The sequence below is a fragment of the Sinocyclocheilus anshuiensis genome, unplaced genomic scaffold (genome assembly GCF_001515605.1).
Source record: "Sinocyclocheilus anshuiensis isolate Anshui unplaced genomic scaffold, SAMN03320099.WGS_v1.1 scaffold2056, whole genome shotgun sequence".
Taxonomy (NCBI): domain Eukaryota; kingdom Metazoa; phylum Chordata; class Actinopteri; order Cypriniformes; family Cyprinidae; genus Sinocyclocheilus; species Sinocyclocheilus anshuiensis.
Window position 1 is genome coordinate 834,631 of NW_015551026.1, and position 13,561 is coordinate 848,191.

At 38.3% G+C, this 13,561-nt stretch overlaps 1 protein-coding gene and 1 long non-coding RNA gene across 3 annotated transcripts in view; one reads left to right on the plus strand and one right to left on the minus strand.

Annotated features, from left to right (window-relative positions):
- Positions 1 to 13,561, minus strand: part of sema5ba (sema domain, seven thrombospondin repeats (type 1 and type 1-like), transmembrane domain (TM) and short cytoplasmic domain, (semaphorin) 5Ba) — a 143,236-nt gene that overhangs the window by 73,983 nt on the left and 55,692 nt on the right. For both annotated transcript variants that reach the window (XM_016450606.1, XM_016450605.1), the window contains exon 3: positions 8,350 to 8,590. In XM_016450606.1, coding sequence (XP_016306092.1) covers positions 8,350 to 8,536 — 187 coding nt within the window. In that variant the 5' untranslated portion in view covers positions 8,537 to 8,590. The remainder of the gene's footprint in view (positions 1 to 8,349; positions 8,591 to 13,561) is intronic.
- LOC107661139 (uncharacterized) overlaps positions 8,528 to 13,561 on the plus strand; it is a 58,979-nt gene continuing 53,945 nt past the window's right edge. Inside the window, exons 1-2 of the long non-coding RNA XR_001631081.1 lie at positions 8,528 to 8,592; positions 9,505 to 9,511. This is a non-coding gene — a long non-coding RNA (uncharacterized LOC107661139). The remainder of the gene's footprint in view (positions 8,593 to 9,504; positions 9,512 to 13,561) is intronic.

Here is a 13,561-nt window from a genome sequence, read left to right on the forward strand (position 1 = left end):
TATAAATTGTTGCACAAGTTTGAAGCTTATGGAGTTTATTGATCCGTTACTGTAGGTCAAAAGTGAGGCAGCTCACAGTCTATAATATAATACAGAGGTTTCCAACCTTTTATGTCAGTTACCAAGTTATTGACCCAAGTTATTTACTTGAAGGTTAGGGCTTTACACCATAAGAGTTTACATCATTTTAATTTTAGTGAAACCCTTTTTGGGAAACCCAGATATTATAAATCTATCTGACACCAACTACACTAGATAGCATGCATGCTCTTCCTTGAATAAGACTAGTATGGTCACCAGAATATGTTGTACTTTGGATCCACAGGATCCTGATATAAGAACCAGGCTTCTTAATTGGCTTAACCAGCTAACCTTGGTCAATCAGTTTCATCAGAAAAATCAAACTATTTGACCAGAATTTTGCCAGTTAGACCAGTACCAAACTAGCAATGACCTGAACAGACATGCTAGGATCTCCATGAAAATCTATGCTTGTTTATGCTTGTCGTTTAGCCTGGTCCTAAATGCTTCATAAAGCATAAAACACATGTACTGAGAAACCATAGGCTGTGCAGGTTGAGGGACTGTCATGATAACATCAGAGTCACCTTGAGTTACCATAAACCATACCGGAGATGAACGTCAGACGCAGCATGAAAGCGCTGATCTTTGCACAAGCAAACAAACAGACTCAGCTGTTCAGCTGTAAGTCCAGCAGTGCTCAGATACTTCACCCACTAAACCCTCATAACCTAAACCGCTCCAATTCGCCTTCATAGTAATTTTAAGATAACCAACAAAATGTGTTTGCACCAGCACAGTAAGCGTCGAAGTTATCTGAATGTTTGTTTTTTTTATTCGCTTACAGGAGTTGATCATAAAGTGCCCTTTCTGATGGACTTCTAAGCCTCGGTGAGTTTTATATAAACTGTGGTTTTATATGCACGGACAGCTCCCACACATCATGAAGCCTGCCTGGCGTCCAGCAATCCATATGCAATAAAAAGGGATAAATATGAGGGTCGGGCCAGAAAAGGGTTGATGGACGATTATTGCATTTTTCTCACCAACCATGCAGCGGAAGAGATTAATGCATTAGCCAGCAGATCTGAGGGACAAGAACCGACTCAACAGTCTGCATCCAAGATGCTCCTGAGGACATAAATCATAATCATCATGTTTTTTTGTTCTCAAAGATTTACAACTGACTGGTTCTTAATGCTACATGCAGAGAGGAAGACAGAAGGGGTGATTTTGGCCACACTGCTGCAGGTATTGATTTCAAGACTGCCATTGTTAAGCTACAAACCACACAAACACTAGCAAATAACCAGGCCCAAAAACCCGCACACTTTCTTTGCTTACCGGAGGGGTGGGGGGTGCAGATGGTAAATGGATTTAATGTAAATGTGGTAAATTGTTTTAAATATGGATATAAACGGCTTAGGGTACTACACTCTTATTGGCAGCTGAAAGCATAATCAAATTTGCCAAAATATTAAATTAATGAACACACAAGGGAGCATGTGTAGAACTGAGAATAATGTGAGTTCAGATTTTTCAGAAATCTGGCAAATTGTCTACAGTCTGAGAGTTCAGAGTTCACATGCACATCTTACAATAATTATGATTAATAATCTGACAATGTGTAAGGTCATGGAAACACATTAAACAGTGTTGTTTTGATCAGTTGAAGGTCAGAACTGTTTAAGGATTGTACACCTGGATTTCTGCCCAGTTTTCCAAATTCACTTTGCTTATAAACTCCTTTAGAAGAATTCTGACATTTTTTCAATGCATGAATGTATGTTAACATTTTAATATGAAAACGTATTTTAAAATCTCATGTAAACGTGTTTTCTTTAATTATCAGGTTTTTAGAATAAGTCGATTTGGATAGTTATCAGCACACTGTTGTGCATGTAAACATAGCCAATGTAATATTTACTGTAAATGAGAACACTACAATCATCATCAAACACAACTACTAAAAACAATTTAAAAATTTTTTTTTTCAAAAATCTGACTTCATGATGTCATAACTATTATGTCAAAATTATGTAACAATGTTACAAACATTTTGAATGCACTTCTTTCCCCTCCAAGTAAAAAGTTTAGTTCAGTAATCAGAAGTATCTATACACATAAAAAATGTATTCAAACAAGGATCACAAAACTACAACACTATAAATGAAAAGCTATTAACCCTAATCCACAAACAGCAAGATCATGGGTTTAAACATTGCCCTGTTTCGTTTTAATCATTATATAAAAAAATGTTTGTTGAATGTTTGTTGAATTCATTGCTTTAAGATGATCACTAAATACAGAAACAATGAAACAATAATAATCCTAAATGTGGTTAGGGAGTAGATTAGGGAATATTTCATGCATTGTGAGGCAGAAAAAGTTATCAATGAGAAATAGTTTAGAAAAGAATCAAGGTGAAACTAATCCAATTCCGTAAGAGCAGCAGTCTTCTCTGGGATCAATATGAGAGAGTGAATATGGATCACCATTGACCGCTGCAGGCCCGGTAGCCTCATGCTTCTGTAATGTTACCTTTGATTATAAATAAAGCAGATGGGTTCACAAAGCACATCATGTAAGCACTAGCCCTGTCCTGCGAGAGACACAGTCGTCTCGTCTGTATTTTGCATCTCTCTGCTCCAAAGACTGGCCCATCTCTCATCTGAGCTCAGAGAATCTTATCAGAAGATGCAGGCCGGAGCTTATCTGTGCACAGTCTGAATTTGCTTTTGTTTTGTCTTCTGGTCTCCTTCCCCATGCCTTGAATCCCCTGTTGTCACTGTATGACCGGAGAGAGCCACAGAAATCTAAATCCTCTTACACAGACTGCACTCTGATTATAGAAACAGGAAGACAATGAGCACCCCAAAAAAAGCCACAGCACAACAGGAGAGGACAGGAGGAGTAAGGGTGCTCTAGGGATGAGGCCGTAAACCGAAGGCCGGTTCACGTCAGGCAAAGATCTGAAAGAGCACCTTTCACAAAGCCAATGAGAGAGACCTGTGCTGGCAATTTCAAATGGTCACTGAAGCATAACACGTCAGCATTTACAATAGACAGGAAAGGCCAAGCAGAAGCATAAGGTCTGCTGCTTTCAGTTCAAACCTCTTACTAAGTTCCATTTCACTCACAGTTAGCAAATGTAAACCTTGCACTCCAAGGTTAGACTTGCGAACACCTCCCAACAACCTCTTCTTTCTATGCCTGTGGTGACAGAGGGTCCAACAACATGACAGAATGTTCAGGCATCAGTGTCTCTGAAATCACAGACCAATTAGGTGGAGAGAGACACATCGGTAAGGGCCTGAAGTTAAAGAAAAACATTGTTTTTCTTTTTCTTTTTTCTTCTCAAGGTCTCCTTAGGGGCCGGTGGTTAAACAACAGCACTATTACCAACTAGAGATTGGTTTCTGAACATGTTCTACAGACGAGACAAACAATCTCAAGACAATTACAATGGCTGGGTGAGTGGAAGGTAGACAATGGCTCTGTGGCACCACTCCTCACGGGACAGGTTACTGTAATTCCAGCCTAACAGGTAAGGTCTTTACATTAGGTTCTCAGCATTGGACATGCAAGGACATACCATACCTGACATTAGCTCTTAAATTGCGCTGTTTTCAATGTCGAAGTGGCCTATGAAAGTCCAAGATCCAAATCTGGTAACTATAGATGGTGGTTTTATACAACAATAGGCGGAATTTACTAAGGGGCCATTCAAACAGAACAAGTTTTTACTTTAAAAATGTGAGATGCAGGGCAGTGAGTTTTTTTGTTTTTTTTTACATTGAACTTGAACGCCATGTTTTAAGCACAGCGTGTCAAGAGTTTGCAAATGCAACAGTTAAAAATGTCATTCTAGCCAATGTGTACATAGAAAAACATTGTTACAGCACTGCAGTGGAATGCAAAATGTGTTTTGTGTGAATGGCCCCTGAAAATAAATTATGTCCCAACACCTCAGATGACCCAACACCTGAGAAAAGATGACGCCAACCCCTACTGACAAATTTTCCTTACATTGTAAACATTATGATCACAACTTGTACAAATGATTGCCTTAATTGTGTCCATCGTTCTGCTTGAATACATGTCATTAGCTAAATGCATTATTTATATTATCATAGAATTGCACATTTCTGCTATATGGACATTACTTTCATATCACCAACAAATTACTCTTAATTGTAATGCAGAAACATGCATCTCCTGAAAAGCTGCTTTGAAACAACATGCATCATTAAAAACATTATACAAATAAACGTAAATTTAATTGAAAACATTAAATGTCCATGGATAGTGCCGTTTATTGGCAGGTGCTGTGTTTTAGTTCTTAAAAAAAGGAAATTAGGTTCCTTGAAGCATGATCTATCAGTATTATATTGGTTATTTGTAATATTTCATTAGGTATGTTTATTTCCCTTATTTTTACATGTATATTACCCTTTGTCATCATATAATGCTCACAAAGTGAAAAATATTTAAAAAGACTAAGAAATTAATAACACTGTCAAATGTTACATGTAAATATCTTTAACAAATCTCTAAATTAATATCTGTTTTTCATACTGTACATTACAATGTGATGCCTACATTTAGTTTTTCATACATAATTTGTAAATAATAGTAAATACAAATAGTGCTGAAAATAATGCTAATTCATTTTAAAATTCACAGTGCAGTACCATTTCAACTCATTTTGTAGCTTGTTACACAGGACTGAACACAGAACAGGTTTTTGCTGAAATACTGAATGCATTCGGTGAATTCACCTCAATGTTTGTTAAATAAGTCTCCAGACTTTTAGAAACCTGGAAATTCTCAGCTCAGCATACATGTGTTTGCAGTGATACGTTGAAATCCTTGTAGATAGACTAGGCATGCTGGTGTGATTGTGCAAGCTTAGTCATGAAAAAAAAGAGCAAATACCTACACCCCCCCAAAAAATCCATCCAAATGACATCCCTAGATATCTAAGCTTATCTGAGACTCCTTGTAGTACCAGCATGCTATTGCTGTTGCTGGTTCAAAGATATGCTGGCAATGATTTTAGAGGGGATTGTCACGTATAACATGCAAGGGGAAAAAAAAGGATTTCCTCTGAAGGAAATAAGTATCGGGTTGCTCTCAGTATGGTATTATATATCGACACAGCAACAGCTTTGAGTTTCTTAAAGTGGTAGTCATATCATGAAAAAAAGTCGTTGATCTCTTGAAACACGAAGGTTCAATGTAAACATACTCAGAGTTTTAAAACTGAAAACTTTTCCAGGCCAAACAGACCACCTATTGAAAGGAAGCTGCGGAAACGTCTTTTTCCGAACTTCCACAACTTTCTGAAGTCAGATTAATACACTGACACATGACCACCCGCATTTGCACATCAATGATGCCTAATCAGGAGTTAGCAACTTGGACCAGCCAGTCGTGGTGAAGTAACATGGAGGTGGTAGAAAAGAAAATGTTATTATTCCAGTTGGCAAATAACAGTAAGATATGGAGGTCTCTGATTATTTCAGTCTGACCTAAATTGTCTATGTGTCACATTTTGGTGAGAATTGTTTTATGAACCTGCCACAATCTAATCCAGCCTTTGCAAAGAACTTTGCAAAAACTTTGAAGGTTGTCTCTCATTTCACATGCAAAGAGGGTGTTTGCTCAGAATTTGAAGCTACAGCAGCAAAAACAGCAAAAAAGAAATAGTCACGTAAAACTAAATACAATAACAACAATAGATAAGAAATTAAGACTATTTTGAATTAGTGTATTAATTCCAAATATATTTTGTTACAGCACTGCCAGATTTTTTCCACTTATGTTTAATTTATTTATACTTAAAATAAGAAGGAAAAAATACACTCTCGTTAAGTCTTAATGTAACATGGGATAAGTAAATGCATCTTTTTACATAGTTTAACTTTATTTTTAATGGAAAACAAGTCAAAATACTAATTAAAACCTCATTAAGGTAATTCCTTTAAGTGTAAAATCTAATCCTTAAGGTTGTAAGTCCCATTCCATAAGCTCCGGAACCGTTCAGCAAGGACACTGGCCCCAACCCTGGTGGTCATGGTGCTCTACCATGCTAAATCATTTTAAGAGTATCGCTTAGAATAGTTCAAAGGCATGTGTGAATCTACAGACCTTGTCAGAGATCAGAGATAGAGGCCCCCAATACGCCTCAGGTGACTCCACTGAGCAGCTGCCAGAAGGCGTCAATTAAAAAATGTTCTTCCATCAAAGAACCTAATCTCAAGTTCGGCCAACACTTCCATTGTTGCAGGCTTCCATACCACTGCTTCAACATAAAAGAAAGCATTAAGGTGTGCTGTGGGACTTCCATACCATTGAGAACACATAAAGAGGGATTTTGAGGTGTGCTAGCTTACAATGCAAAGCTAACTGTTCAGCAGCTCTTATCATGAATGCTATGCCATAGTGCCGTTGCTTTGATGAGCTAAAATGACAAAAGGGAATAGAATACCATAACAAAAAAAAACAAAGAGAAAAACAAAGATGGTTATCCGACTTTACAATTTACTACTGTTTTCTAACTCAGTGAACAAGGCCGTTTGTAATTCCAGTCTATTTCAACACTACGAACATAAAAAAATTATTGTTGCTTTGACAGCGAAGCATAAAATGACAAATCAAAATGCAACCTGAGTTTTTTCGGAAGCAATAAATGGAGCTGGCCGCAGGCGATGTCTATATGAGCCATGGCTACCCCAATGTCCATCAGGTTTCATATATTATACAGAGCGCCCCCAGGTCATCAATTCCTTTTGTTTCCCATGAGGCATTATTCTGCAATTTTTGTCATGTCCCTCAGAGAGTCAAAAAACACGCTGCTCATACTCCATAGGCAAGGCAATCGTCGACAGATCATATTCACTACAAACACACTCTGTTGTCTAAATAAATATGTTCTTGGTATAGAAAACACATTTGTTCCATGGGTATGGAGAAGATTTTCTGAGAGAAATCAAGGTATGGCTTCACATTCTGTTTTCTTTGTGTGCTAGGACACAGGAGGATAGGAATCTTGATGAAATGAAAGACGTTTATCTCTTGCTATCTTCAGCATGCTCTATCGCTGTCTGAAATGTGTGGAAAACCCAATGAATAAGATAAACGAAACAAAAAATGCAGATCTACAGTCGGAGCCTGTGCAATATACAGGAACAGAGGAAAAACAACCAGAATCACTAGGCTGGGCGCTACATTCCCAAAACGCTTTGAATTTTAGCAGTGGACTTTGTCCGAAAATTGTGTATAACAGTGGTGAACACGCCTGACTAAGTCTTTCAATAAAAAAGACTAAGAATTGCTGTTATGATCAGCATTTAAAGCTGACTGAGGTATGAACATGCTCTAAAAATATACATATATGCAGGCTACCTTCTTTGCCTTTCAAGCATTCTTTGTCAGTTTTTATATGATTCACGCTTAGCCAACAAAAATATTGCCAATGTTTAGTCATGCAACTAGCTATTTTCTGTAGTATGACAGCAGTAGCTATTTTCAAAATAGTATAGCTTGACCAGCACGCAGTCGTTTTTCCAGTTATTGCACTTTCTTTCATATATAGGGTTAGTTACATAAGATTAATTACTGATTTGATTCATTTCAGTGAATTACTGAATCAATTTATCTTAGAACAAAAACTTTGTGAACATCTTTGTGAATTGATTCATTTTAGTAAATGACTTACTGATTAAACAATTCAAAGAATAATTTGAGTCCATGCACAGTATTCTTCTTTTTTACACCCAAATACTTGGTTAAATGCTGTATTATGTGCTATTACATCAAATAGGTTTTTGTATTTTTATTTAGTATAAATGTATCTTTTATAACAATGCAGTTTTCTACATTTTGGTAGTAGCTTGTAGTGTAGCAAGCTACTTTTTAGTACTTTGACTGAAGTATAACTTAGCATTACCAATTGTAAACATGTTTTCAAACAGGTTTCCCATCATTGGTCAGAGAAAAACAAATATTCCAGCACCAAACTCACAGCACTGGTTGAGCCAGTGTTGCTACATTTGGCTGGTTGGCATGACCAAACAAATTAATGTTTTGATATTGCCACTGAGAAATGTTTTTACACTTACAGCTGTCTCTGCATATTAAAAAATATTCTAAGACTGACACCTTCAACAACTTCAAAACTACATTATCTTTTAATTTGGCAAGCTAGAATTTCAAAGTAGTTTCCCCAACACATGTACTGTAAGATATTCCTAGAGAGAAAATAAATAATGCTGTAATATCCCAGGAGTAAGAGCATGTACTGTGAGAGACATCAGTGCTCACTTTGAATAGAGATGATGGGGTGCTCTAGGCGGTTACACTCCGGCCTCGTGTGGGGTGCTGGGGTGGGGGAGGGTTCTGTAGGGAGAGGGGGCCTCTGGGATAGTATAGCAGGAAACGGAAGAGTGATGAAACAGAGGATAAGGCCGGGCACAGCCAGGGAAGCCACGGCCCGTGGCAACACTGTCATGGTGACGGAGGCCGACCTCTCCTCTAGCTGCCAAGGTGGGCCTCTGGAATGCACCTGTTGAGACCGGAGAAAAAGATTCATGGTAAACATACTTTAAGGTTTCCATTTTTCTGCAGCACACACACATCTTTACGGTCATAGGAGTTGAATAGTTTGGCAATATTGTACTTCTTTATGATTATGTCAAAGTTTTGTTGACTTGAGAGAGAAGGTGAAAGAAAAAGTAAACAGAAAAATTACTATTTGTCCTTACGACAACAGTTAAAATGTGTATGAAACTGAAAGTTGCAAAAGAGTCAGACCAAAAATCTAATTAATTTTCTATTTTGAATTATCTATAAAGTAGGGGGGCTGATCAACGAAATAATGCTGATATATTACTGTAGGCATTTCTGTAGTTCAAACAAAAGGTCACGGGTCCAGTTTGTGTCTGCCAAATACATAAATTACAATGTAAATATATTACAAGCATTTCAATGTACCAATGGCAAATGAGATGCAGAGAACATGCCTTAATTCATATTAAATACACTGAATTAATATTAAATAAAATATTTTTTTTTACAAATATTTACTCAAAAAACAAAAAAAACAGAATACAGAAAATAGAAAAAAAAAATCAGAAAGAAAAAACAATTTCCCTTGAAAAGGGTCAAATATTCACATATATTTTTTGGGCTGGCTGATTACTAACATGTGCATACTCTAACATCCAACACTCAAAAAAATTCCCCAGCAGAATTACACCACAAAAAGCTACTAATATTCCAGTTGCTGACTAATAATATGAGTAATTTACAAGTTGTGCTGTTCCTGGGTGTGTATTAGCACCTGCGGCATTGCAAAATCCTTCTAAAGCATCCTAACATTTTGTAAAGAGTGGCTGAAGTGTATTTTTAACAAGGTCCCTGATCTTTTCAGTCCAGCCATAACAGTTTGTGCAGCACAGTTCAGCCATGAATGCTTAGTGATTCGGTCACAATGCAATGCAGGCCTTGCAAGGAGATTGAATGATTGTGGCAACTACATTGGACCCCACAGAAAACCCTAACAAAAACATGCAGCACTTGAAAAAGAGCAAGCTAGAACTTTCAGATTCTGGATCACAACAATTATGGTAATATAATATAGAGGTAAAAAAAAATATCCAAAATTCACATGCAATAACTGTGATGGCTGGTGCAGGGGAACTGGGGTAGGAAGCAGAAGTGGTGGGTGGTGTTGTTAAAAGTTTCTGGCAGTAAGTGGTGGCCCAGCTTGATCAGCATAAAACCCCTTAAGCACCCAGGCACTTCTGTCTGCTTCATATGCGGAGGAGTTTTAATATCATGGTTGATCTTATTAGAGGTGAGGCATGACATCTCCATCTCTATTCAGAGCAGCTCCAGTGCAGTCATATTACAACACACAGCAGTTACCTCACTGCACTCAGCTGCCCGTCAATCTCCTCACACACCATGTCATATGCTAACTGCTCAAATCATAATGTGTCACACTTCAGCAAGCAAGCCTACGGACCTAGGAGACCAAGCTTTAATTGAACACCCACATTTCCCGAAGCTGGAATCTAGTATTCTTAAGGAACCCATTTGCAAAAATAAGGCCAATTTTCCTTATGGTCACAAATTCAGAAGAGATGAAGGGTGAATTTAAACTACATCCATTTATTTCACACCTAATACAATATAATAAAATATAATGCCAGTATCGGCTGCTCTTGTTAGGGGTCACCACAGTAGATCATCTGCATACTGTATATACACTGGACCAAACCAAAACAATAAGGGGACGCCCATAAGGGGTCACTACAGTGGATCATCTGCAGAGTGTATTTGACATGGAAATACAATAAAATAAAAATTGCATTATACCATACGAATTTATACTTTACATATATTTGCTATTTATATGTTGATTGTAAAAATGTTTTATTTAATCTTCATAGCAACTACTAAATGGTCAAAAGAGGCTTTGTATAACCAGCATCTTGTAGTTACAGCATCTACCAGCAGGGGCTAACTGGACTAACCAGCAAAACCCCTTGGTTTAAACTACTAAAACTTTGTGGTAAACTAGTTAGAAAGCCATTTCGGGACATCAGCACACCAGTATCGCATGCTATGGACAAATGTGGTTAAAAGTTGTGCACCACCAACATTAATGTCATTTCGCTGTAGACATGATATATGGAGTTTATAGCCAGAGAGAAACCAGCAGCACATCACCATCTTTCATGCAGGGCCAAAGTTAATCTTGTGGCACATAATATTATTTGAGTGTTTAAAAAACAAGACTGAATTCATGCAATCCACTGAGATGCACCAGGGGCTAATTTACAGTTTCACCATTGGATGAGGCAATCAATAACAAATTATTAGCTTGGTTATGTTGCAAATTACCATGATGCCTTCTCAATTATCCCTCTTGCAACAGCGGGTAACTAATTAGGCAAATGAACATGGCAACTGGCTTGCTATACAGTCAACCATCTGCATGAGACAGGACTATTCACAACACTTACCATCTCTAGATTGAACTAAATTCTTGTTGACTTGAGCATGTGCAAGTGCAAAGGCAATGATCTAGAATGCAAACGCTACAGAAAAACACACATCCTTTTTGTATCCTGTAGCACTTGCTTGGGTCAAGACTGCTTATTAGGGTTTATGTAATAAAGTTTGGCTGAGTGGGTGTATTGACGCATGTGAAAAAGAAGTGTTTTAGCCTAGAGAGAAATGAGAAAAAGACCAGAAACTTTGATGGGAAAATGACTACTTGACCTTGTGTTAATATTTCAAATGTGTAATCTCAGAAATATTTACATATTTATTGCTCTTGCCACTCATAAATACATACATATACTAACGTTCAGAAGAGGTTAAGTGATGGGGAAATATCATAAATAGTTATCCTTGATGAATTATCCTTGATGTTTTGGAAAAACACAAAACAAAAAACAAACAAACTTTGATTTACTATGTACAGCAGATTAGTGGTCAACCATACAGGGTTTACAATGCTGATGATGGTGTCTATAGGGCAGATAAATTGTGAATAATTTTATTTAATGAGAGATAGATAATATTCCTTAATTAAGAATAAATATACTGAATTAATATTACTAAAAAACTAAATTTGCCATTTATTAGCATTTCTTTACACAATATTTAGTCCAAATTTACAAAATAACACTTAATTATCATTCTCTAAAGCAGTGATGCCTATTTGTGTTATTCAGTGAAGTAATAAGGATGGATCCTATAATTTCCAAACACCAAGAGGAGGAGAAACTAATAAAATACACATTGATGCCATTATCAAACTATAAAGTGCATTCTTTCATTTCAACAGAGTAAAGAACATGTTCATCTCCCATTATGCTAGAGCAACACCAATTTATGAAGAGACATCTATTTAAGGAGGTCATGTACACACTTCTGGCTTGGGATCTGAAATTTGTGGCTGGGGATGTGTGCTTTACTCAGCTGGTTGTTGAAGTGCTGCTGTGATGGGAAAGAAAGAGGTCACTCTGAACCAGCTGCATTAAGCCCAAGAGACAAGGGGGGGGAAATTAATACATAAAAAGCAAATCCACACAAGCAAGCAAGCACATGTGAAGTTCAAAAACAGTTGTTAACAACTTGCATCCCAACATTGAGTCAACAGCTGTGAGCTAATTAGTCCCAATGCCAAATAGCAAAGACGTTAAAGATCTACACAGACGTGCCTGTGCACAAGCACCACCTACACTTAGAAATTAAGGCTCAAAACAGCTGGTGGCACTTCTAAACTCGCCTTAGAGAGTGGGATGAGCTGGTAGCGCTTCAGAATGTGTTAGAAGAAAGATCAAGCCAAAGAAAGCACTCAAGACTCCTTCCCTCTGGGATACTTGCAAAACGGCCCATTGCACTTTATGGCCGTCTAGCTATTTTAGTACATGGGAAAAGAAAATACCCATCTGGGACACTTCGATAGATTTCACAGGAGTAGTGGACAATCTTAGTGGATGGTCAATTATTCGTGGACCGTGTGCACTTGGCTTAAGGAACTTCCCTTGATTAGACTAATGAATGCACACACACAGTGCTTCTGTCAATAGCACCCAGATCAGCCAGGATAACATGCACACTGCAGGCTACCCAAGCCCCTAGCATATGCAAAATGGCCCATTGCACTTTATGGCTGTCTAGCTATTTTAGAGCGTGGGGAAATAAAATACCCAACTGGGACACTTCGCTAGATTTCACAGGAGTAGTGGACAATCTGAGTGGATGGTCAATTATCCGTGGACCGCGTGCACTTGGCTTAAGGAACTTCCCTTGATTAGACTAATGAATGCACACACACAGTGCTTCTGTCAATAGCACCCAGATCAGCCAGGATAACATGCACACTGCAGGCTACCCAAGCCCCTAGCATATTTCCATGGAAACAGACCCGACTAATGAACACGTTGTTAACGCCGTTGGACAATTGCGAAAGATGGCGCAGGTTTGTTCGCCACCTTACAGGCAAGACAGGCCCCTTGTGAGACAAGAGAGCAGGTATAGCCAAAGAGCAAACACGATCTCTCCTAATGAGTGCCCCTTCTTCATTTAACACCTCATCAAATGACAGTGATGTCAGACGGGGCCATCAAGATCTGTCAGCAAGAGGGAATCACTCTGAGCCTGGTGCCTGGATGGAGGCAAATTGTAAGACGTCAACAGCAGTTTCTCATGTGCCTCCTGGGCTGCCCATCTGACAGCAAGATGAACAACAGAACAAAATCAGCTCTGAGCACACACAGAGTAGTTACGATGAGCTGTTGCTCCAGGGATCTTTTTACAGTCCTTAATACAGGTTTAGCTGATTTCAGTTTCTGCGTCCTGAATCCGCGCTGCCTTAGCTTCACGACCGCGCCGGCTCGCTTCCCCTGTCTGCGTGTCCTGAAGCGTCTGAACAGCGCCGCTGCTCCCCCGACTACAATGTCCAGCAAAACATCAGAATAATCGAAAACCGGTGAAATATCGGGTGGTGTGTACT